The 21,828-nt window shown below is 41.8% G+C and overlaps 1 protein-coding gene across 3 annotated transcripts in view; it reads right to left on the bottom strand.

Annotated features, from left to right (window-relative positions):
* Positions 1–21,828, bottom strand: part of Atxn7 (ataxin 7) — a 101,369-nt gene that overhangs the window by 44,889 nt on the left and 34,652 nt on the right. For 2 of the 3 annotated variants that reach the window (XM_078038594.1, XM_078038593.1), the window contains exon 4: positions 16,367–16,471. In XM_078038594.1, the coding sequence (XP_077894720.1) occupies positions 16,367–16,471 (105 nt within the window). Of the gene's footprint in view, positions 1–3,243; positions 3,448–16,366; positions 16,472–21,828 lie in introns of those variants that run through there. The other variant, XM_021733265.3, reaches the window with a different exon arrangement.

Below are 21,828 nucleotides of genomic sequence, written 5' to 3'. Positions count from 1 at the left end.
GGAATCCAGAGCTGACCTCTGCCATGCAGCGCCTCAAAGGACAATTAGCCAAGAGTGGGGCCAGCAGAAGGCAGCATCACTGGCCGAGGAGGGTTACGAAAGGCACTGAAAACACTGAGAAAAGAGCCTTCACCACAAAGCACTCGGCATCACTTCCACTAGAGAGGCTCCACTGAAAAGGACGATTTCAGCACTGGCTGCCCTAACAAATGAGTCTCCCTCTGCTACCTCTGCCAAATGCACTTGTCCTTCCCCGATGCAGAGGTGCTTTTAAATTAAAACATAAGAGGAAAGTGCAAGAGAGAGTCATTTACAGCACTTGGGCCACTTGAAACAACTTTTCGCTAAAGGTCTATAATCAAATTATCAAGCCCTTCAAGTCAGTGCTTTATGACGGAAATAAAGGCCCCACTGAAGTATTGGGGTCTCTTGGCATTTCCCGGCTCTGGGCTGGGCGGCACTGCAGCACACCCATTCACACAGGCTGCATGAAAGGGACAGATCACAAAGGGCAGATTACAAGGGAGAAAGACTCCACTCCAGTGGGGGAAGGGCCAGGCGTGAACAGACTGTAAATAATGTTGCTAAGAAAGGAGCAGAAATATGGCAACTTCAAATAATCTTCTTGCCAGGAATTCTTCCCAAGAGGACTTGTTCCTTCTGAACTCCACTTTCAAGTATGTGAGAAATATGAAAAACCTTACTGCATATCTGGGGGGTATTCCTCCTCTGCCTGCCTAACTTGTAGCTCTTTGCAAGCATTTGTAAAAGCCCTTTCAAAGGCATCCAAGGGCTTCTCTGACAGGGATGGAAGGGCAGAGACAAAGAAGAGTTGTAACAGTTGACCACGCTGGCTGTCGCACCTCTTCGGCAGAATCGCTGCCAGAAGATGGCTCATCCCAAGGAAAACTGGACTGTCTGGTAGCCAGCTGGTTTCCTGCAGGGCGCCCTTCCTAAACTCTCGTAATTGCTCATGGTGCAGCACAGACCTGCACGGGGCTATCATCTGCATCCTCTCCCTTCTCTCTCTCTCTCTCTCTCTCTCTCTCTCACACACACACACACACACACACACACACACACACACACACACTTTTGGGGGTGGGGGAGAGCTGCTAATGCTCTGAACAAAACACAGCCACCCAACTTCTCATGCCACCTCTGTGGTCCTGGAGTCACAGATTCCGAGTAGACACCAGGCCATGCAGAAGCTGGCTGACACTTGTACTTTGCTAACAGCCAGGAGGACTTCTCCCTGCTGTCCTCAGGAAGCACAGTGTTACCCAAATGACAATGACACAGAACAGCAACAAATCACCCTGCCTGAAACAAACATGACCTCACCAGGTGATGCACGTCATTTGAAAGAGCCACCTCTCTCTCTCCCTCCCACATTGCCATGCACTTGCAATGTTTCTAGTCCTCAGGAATCACATGTGAAGAAGGGGGGGGGAGAACCCTAAAAATCTATCACCCTTTGGCTACGCTTGATCTCCTGATTTAGTCCTTTATCTTTTAAAGAAAAAAGTGCCTCAAAAATTCAACAACACAACATTGCTATACCATGTGCAATTCAAGCATGAATCATATTCCATTTTTACATAAGCATCTCTGTGGTCCCATTTTGGGTCTGGGTCACAGTTTTTTTCATTCAACAGAGCTATCATCAAAATGCAAAAAGAGAATTAAAAAACAAACTGCTTTTACCACTCCCAACTTTTACACATGCAGGGAGTAACAGAATAAAAAAAAATCTAATAAAACTCAAAATTAGAGTTTTCTTGGTTTTGTTTGTTTGTTAAATAAACTTCTGTGTAGAACTCCCAACAGGGAGTCCCATCTTCCCAGGTCAAGGAAGAGCAGCAACTCCAAGGTGCAAAGGAAGGACAGCACTGTCTGTTGAAGTGCTGTGCTCAGTCACCATCTCCACAGCTGACTCCCCTAGTTTGTACCCTTTCCATTTAACTTATTCTGGATGAAAGGAGGAACATCTGGAAGATCCCAAACACGGCAGTCACAGAAAGCTCACAAAGCCCGAGAGACTTATGCTTGAGCATTCCATAGTAAGGTTAGAATGAATCATTAGCTACTTAACTACACCTATGTTTTCAATGAGTTTGCAACACAGTTTACTTTTTCTTTTTCTGAAGAGAGAAACAGTATCTGCTCCACCTTCAGGCTGGGGCTGTGAACAAATAACACACCAGAAGTGATATGCAAAAATGAAACCAGAAACAGCAAAACCAAAACTTCCTGACAAAAGAGTTTTTAGAAAAAAATCATCAACAATAGCAATCTGGCTGAAGGTGTGAGATCTATTTGTAGTTTCAATCCTACAACTGGGAATAAAGTCTCAACCTCAATTAAAACCATCCAGTCCAGCTGATTACTGCAGAAGCCATGAAATTTGAATCCAGTGAAAATTCAAGAACTCGGTTGTCCCCTCACTTCCTGCGTAAAGACAGGCAAGAGGTAGGGAAGAACCAGTTCAGCTCTACTGGCTACCTTAACACCACAACGGAAAAAAAGTCTTTTCTGGCAGTCAGTGCATAATTAAATTTTTATACACTCAATTTAAGTTACTGAATGACTTCCCAGTGTGACTGTTTGTATTTTGAAGTTGTTCTTCCTCTTGACACAGTGTTCTGTTTGAAACTTTGCTGTGGATTTGAAGTATCTGACAAAACAGCTTTCAAACACATTCTACAGGAAACTGTGAACTGCCTGTCATGAAACCTCACTCACCACAAGTAAGATTAGAAAAAGGGAAAAAAAAAAAAACAAACAGTTAACGCGTTAAAGCGTGTTACAACGTTCCTCCATTTTTTTTTTTTTTTTTTAAAAGAGGGCACTGTAACCAATGCTCTCCCTGTTTTGAGATACGGAACCGTTGGGTGCAAACCTCAGCATTTTGTTGGAGTTAATAGCAAACTCGACTTTGTCTGCGTTTGAACTTTGGCCAGATCGCTCAAATGACATTTCAGAATGGCTCCTGTGGACAGCTTGCAGCAGCTAATCCCTCTTGCTGCGATTACCCACTCTGATCTCCTGGCTCTGCATAACTCCCTCCCGCCACCACTTAGCAGTGCAGCCCTCGGGGCCTGCAGGCAGGGCAGGACACACCAGGAGGCCCTCTGCGGCCCTATGTCGTGTTGGTGAAGACCTAACCCACCTTCCACACACTCCTCCAGGACTGGGCCCTGCGCCAAGTCCAGCCTCAGAAAACTGCCTCGGCAAACTTACCCAGCGGAGCTTTCAGCTCCTGCGCAGAGGAAGGGCTGCACTGGGGAGGCGTCCTGTTACCTTCCATTCACAGAACTGGGCCGTGCCTCATTGCACACTCGCTACCGCAGATCTGCATCATGATTCGGGGCTGCCCACCAACTCCAAATATGCTCCATGTTTGGGCTTATGTAACATTTGCTACTACTGTAAAAAGCACTTGAATTACAAAGGTCCTGGCAGATCAACAGAAAACAGGGGGTGGAGTCTAATTTCATCTAATATGGTCATACAAGGCGTCCCAGCCAGTGTAAATTAATCCTTCTATTTGAAAGGCAACTGCCAGAACTGGAGAAGATGGAATTTACAAATCTAACCTGCTAAAATGTAAATTACTCACACCCTAATTTTCCCAAATGCTTTTAAAGTGACACTGCTATCGACAGGTATATTAAAAATTTTACATGATTAATCATAAAACCTAGTTTTAAGCTTTGCTAGAGTTACAGGTTTTTAAAGTTAAAAATTTCTATAAATAGCAGTCTTTCTCCATGTTTTATTTCCCTTATACCATCTATAATTACTACACTTTAAAAAAAAAGTTTCTTATACCCATGCATGCTTTTCTAAATCTAGTAACAAAAATCTTGACCCATTTTCTCTGCATACTTTCAAAATATGCATAATTTCATATGCTGCCAACTGCCTTGAGCTTGGTGTTCAATCACTGGACCACTAAAGCTGGGGACCTTCTATACTCTCAATCCACAAATTTTCCCAAGTGGCTCTTTGTTTACTGGTCTGGCTGTCTGCCTATCTCAGCCCTACCCACCCCCATGACTACTCCCCCTCTTGTGAATCAACAAATCTTACTGTCAAACAGACAAGGGGAAAAAAAACTGCCAACTGATCTGAGTTTTATGTTAATGATGGTTCAGATACCTGAGAGATCAGAATGAACAAATTTAAATGTGAAAAGAAGTGGGGGAAAAAATTAGAGAATCCCATCATCACCCTACAGAGAATATTTGTCAAAAGTCAAGAATCACATGCATGGAAATGATGTGGAGCCAGGAAAAGGTAGGAAAGAGATTTGAGACATGAGAAATGGCACTATGAGACAAGACACAAATTCTAAACAGACTAACCTAATGGTAGCCACAATTCTTTATTATTTTTTACATTCAGATTCTAATCATGACATGATATTAGATCCAGGGATTTTTCTGAAATCTACTGTTTAAGAAAAAAAAAAAAGTCACATTTCTTAATAGCCATAGTCATCCAGTCCAAAACCAAGGTGGCCTTGAAAAGACACTGAAGAGCAGAGAGGATGAGCCTCAGTAGACCTCAGAAGCACTGCATGAGGATACTTGTCCCAAATCTTTTCAAAAGTTAATCAGTAAAAATAGGGACTTCAGGTGAATTCGCTGGTTTTCCATGTGTGGCCTGAATGTTCCAGGTCTTAGTACTGTCCACTGCCTCCCTGCCTTGCCCAAGGTGGCAGCCAAGGGATCTCCTTGACGTTGCCAGCTGCAGAACAGCCGTGTACTAGGAGGCCCTTTCTCGGGCTCAGTCTCAGTTCACATCACTGTGTCCATCGCACTTGGCCACCAACAGTCCTTTCTGGCCCTGTGGCACAAATGCTTGCCATTCTAATGTTCATGGTCATAGTACTGGGATCAAGGGGAGGGGCCCAAGAACCGGCCCATCCGTGAGAGTTCTGGGGATGAATTCTTTCTGTGTTAACCCTGATGAAAACCAGGGTGAATTTCAGCAGATGTTCCTAAATGCTACAAACACATACATTTAATTCCACATGAGCAACACAGAAGTCACGTGAATTCATTTTTTTTAATGCCAGCTGCCAGCATCGGAAAGGGGATGAATGGTAGGTCAGGAAAATACAGTTTAATACACTGAGAATATATACAAATATGCAAAAATTGGGAATAAAGCTCAGATTAAGGTTTTAAACACCCACATATGTCTTTCAATGCTCTGAATAAACTGAACAAATACTGCTTTGTTCTGCTTGGAAAGCATTATTCCTAAGTTCTTTAAGTCATTTTCCAGCATCCTATCCAAATAAAGTTTATTTTGATATTAAATCTCATGATGCTTATATTTAAGTTTCTAGGTCTGGGGTTATGGTCCTATTTCTTTTTTCCTAAGAAAACAATAATATTAATTAAAATATAATTTTAATACAGCAACATCCATGCTTTAGAGAGCAAGAACGACATGAATCTGCTCTAGTTTGGATGGCACGCACACATCAGCTTTACTCAGGTGTGAAGGGAGTCCAGAACTGATAAAGTTCTTCTGTGAGCACACTTACACCGCAGGCCCTGTGGGCAGTGAGGGTGTGGGTGGAGGGGGTGCAGGCAGCTTTCTGGTCTTGGGTAAGAGAGAGACTTTGTCCTCACCTGGCAGGTGACACTGCCTCCTCCCACAGGACTTGGGTGGGGAGTCCATGAGCTAATGCATGTAATGCAATGCCCAGCACATCTTAAATGTTCAATACACACCAGCTACTGTGAGCACACCCCAGGGGAAACCAGAGGGTGCACGACATCATTTGAAGAGAAGAGAGAGCAAGACAGGGAAAGAGATTTGTTACAGAAATCAATCAAGTCCCTCACAGATCTTGGGATTTCAGTCTGAATCCCTGAGAAAACAACAACCACTCTGGGTTCTGCAGGGCAGCAGACCAAGCTGTTGGCAGTTATCAAGCGTCCCCGTCACCAGGGGCAGCCAGTTCTCCATTTTACAGGAGTGCTGGCCTCCACGAACTCCACTCCACTGTCGGCAGGCTGGGCAAGTTATAATTGGCCTTAATTGGCACTTACAGGAGCTTTAACATTCCTCACCTGCTGCCAAGGAGCACTTGAAAGGGGAAGAAAGTATTCTCAAACTTGGAAATACCGAGCAATTCATTCAACTGAGGACCGGGAGCCTGCTATCCAGAATTGGATTAGCTTTTCCAAGAAATGCTGCCATGCTATCATCCGGGCTTCATGAAGCGCTTGTGCTGGATCAGGAGAGGAAGGAGATGGAGCTGAAGCGGGACCATTCACCTGGGCGGGGGCGGGGGCCACTACATAGCAGCCTTCCTCTGGCTGGCACCACCTGGTCTTCGGGCCTCAGCCACACTTCATGTATAAGGCAGGCAAACGGAACAGACCCTCATGAATTGACCTCCACTGGCTTTGTGTAAACCACGGTTTGACCTCAGCCCAGTCATTATTTGATACACATAATGAACACTGAAAAGATGACCAATGACACCAAATGCAAGCAACAGAAGTGTGAAATAAGACTGGCAACAGTTTTTCTCTTAGCCCCACAATTAATCTCATCCAAAATGGTTATCCTTTAGGAGGCTACACGTTTTGCAGGTGAAAACTGGCTTGAGAGAAGTAGGTTTCTTCTGTAATGTATATCCCATACAAGTGAAACAGAAATTTCCCATAGATGCTTCTTTACCTCCTATCACTTCATATTACCCTGTTTTAAAATACTGAAAAATTTCCTTCCAAGTAAAAATTAATGATATTTGCATGTGTATATATGTATAAGGAACACTGTAAGGTTTTAGAAACAAGTGGAAGTTTGGCAAAGTCCACACAACACCAGCTCTGGTGGCGATCCTTTCTCACACAGCTGGGAGAGCTCTAAAGCACTACAGCTTTTCTGAAGCAATCCAGCAGCAGCTAGGAACGATGCAGGGACCATCCTCATGGGCCAGAAATTCCGTCCTTTGACGTATCCCAACAAGAACAAAGCCACCAGCAGTTAAGGGTATAGGTACCAGAGTGGTACAGTTGCTCTGTCACGGGGTCAAAAGGCAAGAAACAAAGCCATGTCCACAGAGGGGAAGCCGCCGCACACCCGCACCTTTGAGCAGCAGGCAGCCATTAGAAGAGGGGGTTACTGGTATCCTGGTGTGTGAGTGGCCTTCCATGAAGTACAGCTGACTACAGGGACAGAGTGTGCATCACAGGATCCGTTTCATGACACTATCATGAAAAGCCCCTACTAACAAAAAACTCGTGACTCTGTGCCTATGAGCATGGGGAAATGTGCAAGGCTGCACACGGGGTTATGCGCTAACTCAGAATGCAGTTAGGATTTACAGAGGGGACTGCGGCAGTTGGAGAAGGCGGGGAGGCAGAAAGAGCCAATGAAATAAGTGTAGGCTGTACCAAAAATAGCATGTTTGTGATGATTACACTTGTGTACTTATGTAAAAATATATGAGCACATGTACTTAATATATTTACGTGCCAATAAAAACATCTATAGTGAAAGTGGTTTAGTAATTTTTATTGCAAAATTCAGTGAAAGCAGTGGAAGAAAAATTTATGAAGCATGAAATTATGTCACTCATTTCATTTGTTTGGCTAAACAGACGGAGATTCGAATACCACATAGAATCACAGAGAAGAAAGGCAGATTAACTACTGGCAAAACAACATCTTAACTTTCTAAGGCTCTCACGAATCTTGAATATTAAGAGTTCTAACAATCTACTGAAAATACTAAGTATAAGAGGCAGTGAGACAAGTTTCATCCCAAAGTTATTTTGGACCTGAAGGGTAAAGAACTCTATCATGTGCAATTAGGGACATACTGATTGGTTTTGAACTTATTTTATATTGAGATAATTACCTTCTCTGATCTTTATATTTCTTAAACTTTCAAACACATTAGGTAAAGAAATGTATAAAATTATTCTGAGATTTGTTTTGAGAACTGTTGTTTTAAAAACAAATGTAGAAGTAAACCTAAAGACTAAGATTTCTAAGCACACAATGTGAAACAGGGAGAAAAGCAGCTGGATTGAGCCTCAGCCACCAGCCCTGGAGCAGGGTGTTTCCTGGGTCTGGATCAGCATGTGTATTAATGAATGTGTTAATGGGGTGTTATTCCAGCCAGGTAGTAGGTGCTTCAGCACAGAGACACGGGAGATACTCCCTCTTCTGGTCAGAAGTTAAGATCACAGTTTACCAGGGTTCAAAGAGCAGGTGTGTGCTTTTAACATCCTGTAACAGCTAATGAGTCTATGTGTTATAGTAGACAAGTCAAAACTGGCCCTGGTGAATATTAACAATGCAGATACATATGAGGGTGTACAAATATAAATCTGAATGTGTGTGTACAAAATTAACTTACTATGTAATTATTATAAAGCCTGCCTTAAAAAAAAAAGAATTCCAAGTATTCTCCCTTTCATATGAATGACAAGAATTGCATATATTTAGCCAGGTGTGGTGGTGCGTGCCTGTAATCCTAACGGCTTAGGAGGCTGAGGCAGGAGGATTTCAAGTTCAAAGCCAACCTCAGCAACTTAGTAAGGCCCCAATCAACTCGGTGAGACCCTGTCTCAAAATAAAATATAAAAAAAGGGCTGGGAATGTGGCTCGGTGGTTGAGCGCCCCTGGGTTCAATCCCTGGTAGCAGGGAAAAAAAAATTACATTGTTTATTCCAAATACTCTGATACTCTTGGAGATATAAAAGCAGTTCATTAAGTCTCAATAGTACAAACCTGGTGGGCAGCTGTGACTACCCTCCATGAGGAGAATCAATGGGCTGAAATAAGGACAGACATTCCCAATGTAGGAAGAATTCTAATAGCACTGTGTAGAGAAATGCAGCACTGACAGTCTCCATGTCCATGGGCAGAGGACTGGTCAGCTTCACATACATTGATAAATCAGAACTACAGGCACAAGTGACAGTACGGCAGATTCAGTGACAAAGGGAAGCTCTTTTCAAATGTGTAAGGAGCGGGGTGGAGTATGCAGGCACACAACACTTTTACTAGGGTCCTAGTGCCGTTCCAACAATGTAGATATGTCCAACCATCCCCCAAAAAGCAAGATGGAGGAGCTCAGTTTATTCTGATTGCATATGTATCTTTGTTGGCTAATTGTCTTTTACAATGTACCTTATTAACTTCAATAATTAAAGACAAACCAAGATATGTGAGATCTCTGTTTTGAATCAAATTCTTTTTTGGCAGGGGGACCGGGGATTGAACCCAGGGGCACTCAACCACTGAGCCACATCCCAGCCCTTTTTAATATTTTATTTAAAGACAGGGTCTCGCTGAGTTGCTTAGGGCCTTGATAACTGGCCTCAAACTTTCGATCCTCCTGCCTCTACCGCTTAAACCGCTGGGATTACAGGTGTGTGCCACCATGCCCAGCTGAATCAATAAATTTTTGTACTCTAGTGGAACTGGGGATCCAACCAGGGCTTTGGACATGGCAGGCAAGTGAGCTACACCCCTGTCCTTGAATAAATTCTTATTCCTCTATGAGGACATGAGAAGGCCCAGGAAAAGGAGCACATTCTCTTTTGTTTCCTGGTTTTTATGACTAGATCACTCTTTCATTGAAAATGAAACAAAACAAATAGATAGTTACAAAGAATCAATGACCCCCCAAACTTGGAATCACTGCAGTAATTATTTCCTACCCCTACAATCTTTAGAAAATCTCTGAATTTATCTCTGAAATATATCTCTGAATATCTACAGTGGCCTGCCCAGTACTCTCTCTCTCACATTATTCCCAGCATGTATCCCTACTTGAAATAATCTTATTTCACCTTTCTCCACCCTCTCCAATCAGAATACAAACTGAATGAAATAAGAAACAATGCTTTTATAGTTTAGTGAAGAGAAATGCCTGGCATATAATAGGTGCCCAATAAATATTTGTTAAATGCATGAATAACATCCCTACTGATCTGTTTAGTTTCTTTAACAGGAAGCCCAAAGGTAAAAACATTAATAAAGGCACAGGTATCAATAAATGGAAAAAATCAATACATTTATAACTACAAATTAAAATGTTGCTCTTACAAATGGTGTAAGTAACAACAGTTTAAAGTACCCCGCTTCCTTTACAACTAAGGAAAAAAGACACCAAAATATGTTAGCTGGAGAGAGAATAAATAGTCCTTTATCTGATGCTGCTGAAATAATTTGAAAAATTATTTCATTATCACTTATTCAGCTTGTGGTTAAAAAAAAATTCACTGTGTTTATTTTACATCATGTTACTAAGTGACAAAAAAAGTTTAGGTCAAACCAGCAACCTGGAGTTTCCTTTGAGAGTTAAACTAAGGTTCATCTTGACGTCACTCATTTTGATGTGCACATTCTGCCTAGCTCCAGCCCTGGCTCATCCTCTGACTGCTGGAGGAGGGCCTGGCATGCGTCTCTGAAGCAAGAGAGCCAAATACTTACTTCTCTGTAACAAGTTTCAGTTTTTATTCTGACCGCAGAAATAAATACGCTGACCAAGTCTCTACAAAATGTAATGAGGCCCATACAAGAAGAGGAGGAGGAGCTTGGCTTGGCTTTGAAGACCTGCTACGATTCGGGGTTAAATAAAGCAGAACAGGCAGAAGAGAAATCCAATGACTATGCTGATCCAAATATCTACCTACTACCATTACATCTTCGAATTACTAAATGTTCCCTCTGATGTAACATCAGGGGTCCACGGTGCTGATCTAGCTACTCTTCCAGCTACTCTGAGCAAACTTAAAAATTCTACCTGAACTAGAATATCTGTCTCCTGGTAGTTTGGTGACATGTGGAATTCATTATATCTTCTCTAGACTTTCTTTTAACTCTAGCCATCCTTTTTATACACAATCCTCATTATGTGCAAGAGAAATAGCCAGAAAACGTGGCCTGGTATGTTTTATCTGTGTAAGCGAGATTTTATTTAGGACTTTCATCTGTAAACTACGAATAAAATTCACTCAGTGGGCCGCTAAGAAAAGGAAATGAAGTAATACGTGCAAAAAGTTTTATAGATCATCAAGTACTATTAAAATGTATCACTAGTCTGTGGACTTTTAAATGAGTGCTACTCCTAAAAAGATTAATTATCACTGAAAATTTCAAAGTAGAAAAAGACTCAGATTATATAAATGTAGTGGCCAAATCTACCACATTTCAAAGAAAAAAAATTTTTTCATTCAGAAATAGTTACCAAAATGTTAAATAAAATAACTTATTCAATAAATACCTTAAGTTGTTATTTTCCATCTCTAGGGCCATCAGATGGCAAAAGAAGAGTCCTGTGTCCTTTATTAAATAGCACAACCTTGGCTGTGTGACCCAAAGTACCTTAGTTATATACAATGGTGACTTCTGGTCACAACCAAGAGAAAAGCTGTCAACAGTGCGGAGCAACACCCCAGCCAGTGCCAGCCCATCCACCAGCTCTCCCAGAGTAGGCCTGGGACAAAAGATTGTCCTTACACTAACATCCTTTGAAAACAATTAGCTCAAAAAAGCATGTGTGATTTCTCACAAGTAGTTTACTCATTCTCAGATGACAAGGACATTTTCACAAATACAATTTACGCTGGCATCTCAAAGACTCCAAAGCACCTCAGTGCACGTCAAGGGACATTAAGTCCAAGCAATGCATGTGCAGCTCTTCATCTAAGAAGGTTCACAACGGTATGTGGAGAAACAGACAAGATCACAGCAAGGGTTTCTGCTAAAGCCACTTTTACACAGTTAATGAAAAGGCCTGATTTATGACACCTCCCTTTGTGAACCAGGTCTGAGGGGCAGACGTCCCACACTGAGGCTTCATCAATAGACTTCGTCAACAGGCTACTTATAGTGACTAGTAGTGGCTTGATATGTAACAGCAACAACAATGAATGACAATGGTTTTTGTCTTCTGAGATTCTTTTGCAGATCAACAAGAGATTCTACAATTCGGCTTCTGAGTGCTAGGCTTGATCTTTGTAGTCGTTTCCTTTGATATCTAAGAAGTCAAGTCCAATACTGTAAACTGGTTTTTCCCAAAACATGGAGTAGGTGTCACTTCCCAACATTAATAGCATTAAATCACAAGTGCAGCTTTCTCCCTTTCCAAATCTCTTCCAGCTCCTATAGCAGCAGCACCCTGTGCGTGGATGACACTTGTTGTGGCCACTCTGCTGCAAGCCAGCACCGGCACGGGCATCAGCACAGGAGCCGATGGTCTTCTTTTCACTCTGTTTTACATTTACTATCTTTTGGTCAACACGCTTTATGGCTCTACAATCTTTTCTTTATAAATGGATTTATTTGAATGAAATCGGTTTAATTTAAAGAAAGATTTTCTTGTGCAAATATGCTAGCCAATAATAAGCCAGAACTTGATGCCAAGTTTGAGAAAAGATGGCTGAGCCCCATGTTACTATGGTGGCCTTGCTCAAGATTCAAGTTGACTGAAAATGTTAACAAGTAGATCAGCCTAACTCGTCTAAGGCAGAATCACTTCGACGGCTGACTTTTGAGCAGCGATTCTAAATGTGGTACCTGTCCAAACTGAATTAGCAGGGCTCATCTATTTCCTGAAAGATACCCGTGTTTGCATAATTGAGAGAGAAATGAAGGCCTTCTTTATAGCCAACACAGCGACACAGCAGCACAGAGCAGTGTCACCTGCAATCTAGGGGAATCACTGGGAGGCCCACTTAGTATACACCCCAAAGGCACCCGACAACTCATTCCCTAACCTTACCCTGTCCCCATCTCTTCAGATCCAGAACAAACGTAGGTAAACAGGACCACATGGTTTATTCTCTCCAGTGGCACAAGACCAACAAATGTATCAAATAACTGATCAACTAAGGTGCCCATCTTCTAAAGAATGGTGTTTATAGCTATAGGGAACATCACCATCCCAGCCTCCATCTACTTAAAAGGTTTACAATTGGGCCTGGTGGCACACACCTGCAATCCCAGAAACTCAGGAAGATGACACAGAAGGATCACAAGTTCAAGGCCAGCTTCGGCATCTTAAAACACTGCCTTGACTTTTTTTTAAAAAAAGGAAGGAGGTATGGGGATGTAGCCCAGTGATAAAGTGTTCCTGGGTTCAATCCCCAGTACTGCCAAAAAAAAAAAAAAAGTTCTAGAGGTATTAATGTGACATTTCCTGAATGTACGACAAGGACTTAAAAATTAGTTTAAAAAAGCAGGGGCCTCCTTTCATGGTTAGATTTGACAAATCTGAGTGACAATCTGTCATAGTGTGTGTCACTATGCCAGTCCTGGAAGTACACAGCAACAGCTCCACCAGAGTGGACCATATCTGCTGTGCAAGCAATGAATTCTGACCAGCTTGCGGGTCTGTACTGCCAACTCATGGGCTCTAACCCTGGAGATTCTGATGTGGTGATCTGAGTGGGCCTGGGGCTTCTGCCACTTAGAAAGCTCCCTGGATTCAGATGTGCAGGAGGCTTCAGGTCTATTGCCTCAAATTATATTTTAAAATCTGAAATTAGCAGTAAGAAGCATCTTGCTTTTAAAAATACTGAGTAACTGAGGGCATGTTGGACGAGTATTCCAAAACACTAAAGCACTGAGAAAACAGTATCACTGTGTAGTTCTAAGAAAGCAAGCAATCTATATGAAAGCAATCAGACTATGAGACCTGAAGATGCCAAAATGACACTACAATCACTCGCCATCACTGCAAGTGGAAATCCTGGTTAATCATTACTTCCCCGAAAGGCAGCTCACTACCGAAAGCATATGACCTCTTACTCCTCTGGATAATAAGTTGCTCGCTAATTCACAATAATTTTACCACTAACGTAAGTGATTTACACACGTCTTGCTGTCACACTAGTGTCCTTTCCTATACTGGCAGCACTGGTTTTAAAGGAACTGCCTGTTGAATTTTGTAACAACTGCTCATTTGTTCTTAAAAGTCACAAATGAATACCAGTGACAGGTGAAAGCTGCCCCCACATGTTCACCAATTTCATCCAAAAAGAGAAAAATTACATTCCCTCCCTTAGCAGGTACGAGTTCTTCCTAATATAGTCAGTCCACAACTTATAATAGTTCAACTTAGCCATTTTTTGACTTTACAATGGTATAAAAGCCATCTGGCATTCAGTGGAAACTGTACTTTAAATTTTAACCATTTCCAGTTTTTCCAGGTCATACAATTATCTCTTGTGATACTTGGGGGCAACAGCATCGAGCAGCAACATGGGGGGGGGCGGTGGTGGGGCAACCACACCTGGTGGGTGGTGCTGCTAAGCCAGGGTGTTCAGTAGGTTAGATGGACTGATGCATTTGTAACTCAGGATACCTTCAACTCACCATGGGTTTATTAGGACGTAACTCCTCAGAGTCAGGGAGTATCGATACTCTAACAAACAAACTACAAGTCCCAGCCTGACTTTGCACACGGCTCATTCACACGTGCGTACATCAGTTGTGGCCAATGGCGGCTCTTGTGCAGCACATTCCAGGCTGCCTGGAATTTCCTGCCTCTGAGCTTACTCACATCACCCTGTTGTCAGCCTGGGGCCACCAAATACGGCATTCGGTGCACAAACTGTGCAGCCGTATGTGGCAGTCCTCTCTATTTCCATCCAAACACTTCCCATTAAGGGCACGACAGGTTATTTTAAAACAATATTTTCTGCATTTTCCACAATGGATATGTATTCCAAGTTTAAAAATTGAGAAAAAAATTACATGGGGAGAAACAACTCATTCTACTTCTCAAACCCTAACATGAAGGTTACTTTCTCTAAGGAGTCCTCCCCGAGTTACTATCTAGGGCGATCTGTGTCCCTCCTTACTCTGAAGGCTATGACTGTGTTATGATATTAGACACACACTTCCTGCATCCATCCACAGCTGTGTCTTCAACCACCTGGCTCTCGCCCTCCCTCTTTTATCAGTCATACCCTAGGCCTGGGCTCACCTAGGTTTTTTCATTTAATTCCCCCCAATGAGGTGGGTATCACTCTCCTCATACTATGAGAAAGGACTCCAAGGCAAGATGACTTGCTCAAGCAAAGTAATAACATATTGCTTTGGGGGGGGTTGAATTTATTCATTTTATTTATTTTGAGAGTGAGAAGAGACAGCTCCCCCAGGGTAAGATGGGACCCAAAAAGGGTTGCCCTGTAAGTTTAAGTTTAAATCTAGGATATTCCAGCTTCAAAATCCTTAACTCCAAAGTACCTGCCAAATGACTAGCAGCCTTTCTGTTGCTAGCCTGAGTCTTTAGCAGAGAGAGTTTCTTACTAACTTTTTATCTCACTTTGGTGACTACCACAGGACCTCACCCAGAAGCAAGAACTCAGAACTTTTTGATGATTAAATATAAGATATACTTCTTGGAAAAAAATGTTGGGATGTTGATTATGATGGTGTGACTCATAAAACAACAGTAGTCCCTAAAAGTTCTGGCTTTAAGAACATCTCCAAGCTCCACAGTCTCCCCAGCTCTACTGCCAACTTGAGTCTCAGCCTAGTGCTACCTCTTGCCTCTGAACTCCTCTCCAGCAAATCACCCAGTGAGATGGAACTGTGTCACTCCCTTACACCAACCAACGCCCCACGCCGCTTCTTACCTTGGCCTGAGAGTTAGCAGGTTCTTGCTTCTAACTCTGGATTCCTCTAGCTCCCACCTTTCTCTCTTCACTAACCCTTCAGCCACAGTGGCCACCTCAGGACTGTGAGCTGGCTGTTCCCTCTGTATCAAATGCTCTTGTTCCAGAAGGCTGCCGGGGTTGCTCCTTTTTATCACTTAGGACTCAACTCCAGTTTGATTCCAAAGATGCTTCAGTTAAACTCTAATCTTAGAACTCACTGTTTTCGAGCTTGCATTTATACTGGTAAGAGCAATGAGGAAACAACTCACAAGTATTTTAAAAATGTCTACTTAACTATTGAACTTGGAAATTTCGAAATCACATTTCAAGAAAGGCCCATGCCTTTATATTGTGTTTGTGTGTGTGTGTGTGTGTGTGTGTGTGTGTGTGTGTGTGTAACTTTAAAATCTACCAAATTCATAACCAGAGACTCAAGAAGGAAACATAGGTGTGGTATTTCAAGAGACAACTTATAAAATACACTTTCCCTAATTTCAATTAAAAAAAAATAGAAAATCACTAGCAGATCACTTTCAGTAAAACGCAGAAAACACCCAACATCTGATAGGTATTAACCCTCTGTATGAATTCGACAGTCTACTTCCCGTGAAAGGAGGGATGTTATGTGCCATTACTGGCCTGCAGTCTAACCCCACTTTTCCCTTTTCCCTTTAAAAAGTAATTTTCAAATAGTTAACCACTTACCATAATGTGATTGAAATGCCTGTGGTTTGACAACCTGATTGCAGTCGTTACACACCACCAAGTAGAAATCATCATGGGCTGGACAAAGACCAAATATTGGCATGTCTGCAACAAAGAAAAAGAGTGTCACTTACTCATCTGGTTATGACTTCTGTAAAGCCACATGGAGGAATGCTACTCTCCAAAGGAGTCACCTTCTCATCAGCGTTCTCTGACAAGTGCACTCCAGCTTAAAAGGAACAGACTTTTTTACAGAGGGTTAATATAACATGCACCAAAAATTGTGAGGGGTAATAAAACAAATCTATTAAAATGCAAACAACACATTCATACAATAAAGCAACGTTAAGTGAACTCTTTCAAGGGTTGTGGTAAGAATCTGAAATCATATAAAATGCTCAGTAATCCTCAAAGCTGTATAATCTGATAGTTTTATTTGTTTAACTATGATTGTTTCCAGTCAGCTGGTCCCCAAGTCCTATGGATAAGTTAAGACGGGGAACAGAGATGTCACCGAAGAGGAAAATTGCTGGCTTCACTAACATGAATGTATATAATTCAGACATATATTTTGTATTTATTTCTATATTATATTTATAGATATTATATACAGGTATGTTTTATATTAAATATATATTTAAATAAATAAAGAAATATTTCCCCCCAGGTCACAATCACCTCTAGTCCATTTATTTATACACTGATGCCACCAAACAGAGCTTCAGCACAAACACAGCATTTCACATTATTATTTATAGTTGGTTACCAACCAGAATCGAGCAGGAGATAGTTTTTAACAATAATGTCAACTTGACAATAATAAGCTAACCTATCTGCATAAGCATAAAGATTAAAAGTAACTTTATTCATTGTAAATATGATTAAAAGTCCCTACCATGAACAATGGTTCATGTTATTCACAGAACAATAATCTAGGGAACACAGCGTAAAGTTCAGATGGAGAACCTAAACTTTTTAAAGATTTCAACATCAGTGATTTTAAACAAGTATTTTACACTACATGTACTATTTAGAATATTTGCTATAAACGAATAGGTGGCACATTTCAATTCAGCAAATGTTTAAAAGACCCCAAAAGCTGATGAGCATCTGCTTTCTTTCTTAAAAATTTAATTTCACTTTCTCTAGTGTGGGTTATACTGGTGGTTTTTATACGGAGAAGAAAATGCCCTAAGATACTAAATGATGATATTTTCTAAAATAGTAAATGACAGATCTGATAGTCACATGTGGCTGCATCTCAGTTTTTTTAAATAGTTCTATTACACTGAGTTGCAGATGGCTTGCTATGGATCCGAAACCAACATGGTCCAGCATTGATTCTGGGATGCAGATGCAGCACCGACCCATTTCTATGAGTTGCTCTTTCATTTGATACTCACAGCTACTTAAGTAGGTACCATTATAACCTTATTCTACTAAAGAAGAAACTGCCTTAGGAAGGTGAAGCACTTTGTCTAAGGTCAACAGCTGGGATTTAGGATGGCTGGGGTCTGGGCCCTCTTGAAGAAAAAAAACCCTGATTTCTAAACATTTCATCCAGATTCCAACTCCAATAAATTGGACTATCAAGGCTAAACACCTCTGATTACATAAACAGGTCAGACAACTGAAGAAGCTTCCAGTAGAATGCTAACTTCTGTAGCTAAGCTTAATTATTTAACAAAAAAATTTGGAGCCAAACAACGTGTTGTTTTCCTTGAAAGCATGCGCACACTGAGTTGGTAAAGACCGTGCCCATGGAGGAGGAGAAAGGTTCTGTGTGTACTGGTATACACACAGTAAGCCATATTCCACGGCTACTGTTTCTGACATGACATTTCATTCTCAACAGTAAAATTTAAGGTAGTTTATCCAAAGCTCCATGATATCCTTGTGCTTACTATCTTTGATAGGCCTATTAATAAGGAAAATCCAAATTACAGAAGTGGTATAAAACTCACAATTTATAGTTGAAAAATACGAGAAATCTATAATTATCAAATCAAATTAATAAGTTTTATTGATTAAACAGTAATTACAGCAGCCTTAAATACATAGTCTTCATTTAGTTTTTGTCCTGATATAGTTTGTGTAGTTTTTTACATTGCTTACAAGGAATGCTATTTAAAAATGTATCCCTTTGCCAGACACTAGACATTTCTGGGGACCCGTTTAAAAATAAGGCAGTTTGATAAATACCAAGATATAGAGATCCTTTCAAGTAGCAAGGATTCACGTTTGCCATGAGGAAGAGGGTTCCCTTTCTATCTTGGTTTCTTTGATCATTTTGTATGTGTGACTTAGAGTTAGTAAAACTAAGAAGGCAGGGTCATTCTGTAGGGGACGAAGAAGCTACACTTCTATAAAAATTTCAATTTCCTCAAACTTAAGATCAACAGACAACTGATACGATGGCCATGACAGTTGACTACTGTGTGCCAGGTCCTGGGCTAAGCACTTTATATATTGGTTTGTCCCATCTCAAAGTTGATTTATTATTATTATGGACACATATTAACTGTACAGATAATGGGATTCACTGTGATTACTTCCGTACATGTACACATCTGCACTGATCATTTCCATTTACCCTCGTCCCCTCCCCATCTTCATATCCTGATCCCATTATTTATTTTTAACAATAAGCTTACAGTATAATCCTCATTCTACTTATAAAGAAATAAACTTGTCTAATATCACCCAGCAAGAAAGCAGCATGACCAGGACTCAAGCTCTGCGCGACCTGTAAGTTCTCTTAGTCTCTCATTAGCACACAGCATCTTCCTAATGAGCATGTGTGCCATGTGCCACCACCCCTCAGAGGAAAGAAACATATACACAAGCCCAGTTCATCCTACCCCGTGAACTGAGTTCCTATTATAAAATTCTTCAGCAATTATAATTTTAGCTTTCTAATTTTTTTACTACACATACCCATATTTGGAAGCAAAGAGCGTACAAGATAATTTAAATAAAATTTCTTCAGGGAAAAACAAACAAACAAACAAAATGTTCTATATCCTTTTTCTGTATTGGGACATTCCAGAGGCCTTAGCAACAGGAACAGAGTGAGGAATGTTGTGGCAACAGAAAGAAATGAAATAATTTGTATGAAAAGCAATAGATATGTTTCTGAATACTTCTCAAGCATAAATTTGTAATCAGGCCACCCACAAATTAACATATAGCTCTTATCCAAATGCAAAGAAAAATTTGATTTACAACAGAAAAAAAATACGGAGTTAATAAAAATGAAATTCTTATTGAATTTAAAAGTTTACAAAATATGCTTTTAATATATAACTAAAACCATCAATTCTGTACTTAAAAATATGAAGAGTTTTAATACTGTATTTGAGTTCATGGATTCTGAAGCTAATTTAAAGAATGGATTTTTGCTCTTGTGTAAGGCTTGGCCCTTTCTCGAGATCTGGGTCACCAATACCTTCTAATAAGTGAGTGAGTGGCCCCACATCTATGCCTTGGGTACTTTAGGGACCCAAGGCCAGCATTCAGGGAAGGACTGGATTTAAGCACACAGACCAATGAGCACATGCGTACAGAAACACCACAGTCCCCTGCAGAATGAAGTCCCTGGGCTGTAGACAGAATTTCCACTGCAGCAATGGTGTTAATACAACTTTGACCTTTACTTCCAAATGAGAGACTATGTTCAACAACAACCCAACTTGAATGTTGTTGCAAAGCATTTAACCTTTGCAGTATCCTGAGTGTCTCCCTTCTCCCACACATCCCCAACTTCTACATACCAGTGACTCCTACGTTGCTATCTTCAGCCCAGACTACTCCCAAGCTCTGTCTACATTCAAGTAGCCAACTGCCTACTAGACACTGCCATCTGGACGTCTCATATACACATCTCAAATGGAACAAGCGTGTCCAAGAGACTTCATGTGGGCCCTGCCCCACTTTTTGTTTCTAATAAGCTTTCCTCTCTTGGGTAAATGCTACTATTAGCCTCTCAATGGCCAAAACTAAAAACCCTGGTATCATCTCTAACTCTCTGTCCTTCATCATATCCAGGCCACCAGTAAATCCAGTTAGCTCCATTTCAAAACCTCTGCCCACTTCTTTCCATTGCTACAGCTACCTGGAGGGCACTAGACTATGGAAGAAATCTCCCAAATGGTCTTCAATCCCCTCCACGAGGCCACCAGTATGATTCTTTAAAATCCTCTATCAAATCATGTCATTGCCCTGTTTAAAAGTCTCTGGTAGCTTCTTCAATGGCTTAATGGCTTTTTTTTTTTTTTTTTTTGGTACCAGCAATTCAACCCTGGGACACTTAACCACTGATCCACATCCTCAGCCCTTTTTAAAATATTTTATTTAGAGAAAGGGTCTCACTAAATTGCTGAGGCTGGCTTTGAACTCACAATCTTCTTGCCTCAGCCTCCTGAGCCGCTAGGTTGATAGGTGCGTACCACTGCACCCCAACTCCGGTGGCTTTTTATGAACAAACCTCAGCCCTCAGAACAGCCCCCAGCATGCATTCACTTCTCTCAGCCTGTCTGGTTCTCTGCTCTGTTCACTCTGCTTTGGGTACACTGACCTCCGTTCTCCCTGCAGACCCAGAAGTCTCATTCCCAACCAGGCTCTGCCATCACTTTAAATGAGATGCCTGGCATGTTCTCAACTCAGGTCTCAGCTCAGCGGTCCCCTCTTCAAAAGCTTGCTCCCTGCTGCTCCCCAGTCGGTCATCCTGTATTGCTGGTATTTAAGCAGAGTGGTTGCATGTGGTCCACCCTCTATCACCCTGTATCCCCTGGTTCTCTCATTCAAGACACATGTGACCTTGGCAAGTTCTATAACCTCCGTGGACTTGTGTTTCTTCATTTGTCAAACAGTGATGATCACAGTGCCTCTTTTAGCAGGTACTCCACAGGGCAGGAAAAGAAAGAATACACACAGTCTCAGGAGGATACCTTGGCTCCTGGAAGTGCCCACTGTTTCCCACAACCTGGAGACAGAAGTCACCCCCCACCCCGACGACTGGCCAGGAAACTAAGGCACGCATTCAGCTCTCATGAGCTAGCACATGGTAAAGTCTCCACTGGAACCCAGGGGTGCTGCACTCATCAGCCCAGGCAGGTTCCAGTGTCCCCCAGAACCTGCCTCCTCCAGCTACGCTGACTGCAGTGTCAGTGGCCTCCACTACCCTGCTGGCCGATCCACTGACTTGAAAAGCGATAACCCCATCCCTCTACTTCCAAGACTCCCATGGCGTCAAAGTGGGGTTGGGCTCACGTCTCCAAAAGCCAGGCCTCTTAGAATTTAGGCTGCGGAGCCAATTCACCCCTGTCCCAAGATGGTCTCGGAATTCCCAGAACCTACCTTGTCTCCCCACGATTCTACCTTTGGGCCAGACGGTTCCTACAGCATGGAAAGTTTTCCCCTCTTTCTGAAATTCCTACCACTCAACAACAAGTGGCCCCGGG

Source organism: Ictidomys tridecemlineatus, chromosome 2 (genome assembly GCF_052094955.1).
Source record: "Ictidomys tridecemlineatus isolate mIctTri1 chromosome 2, mIctTri1.hap1, whole genome shotgun sequence".
NCBI lineage: Eukaryota > Metazoa > Chordata > Mammalia > Rodentia > Sciuridae > Ictidomys > Ictidomys tridecemlineatus.
Note: the sequence above shows the minus strand (reverse complement) of the source record. Positions and strands in the feature narration are given on the sequence as shown.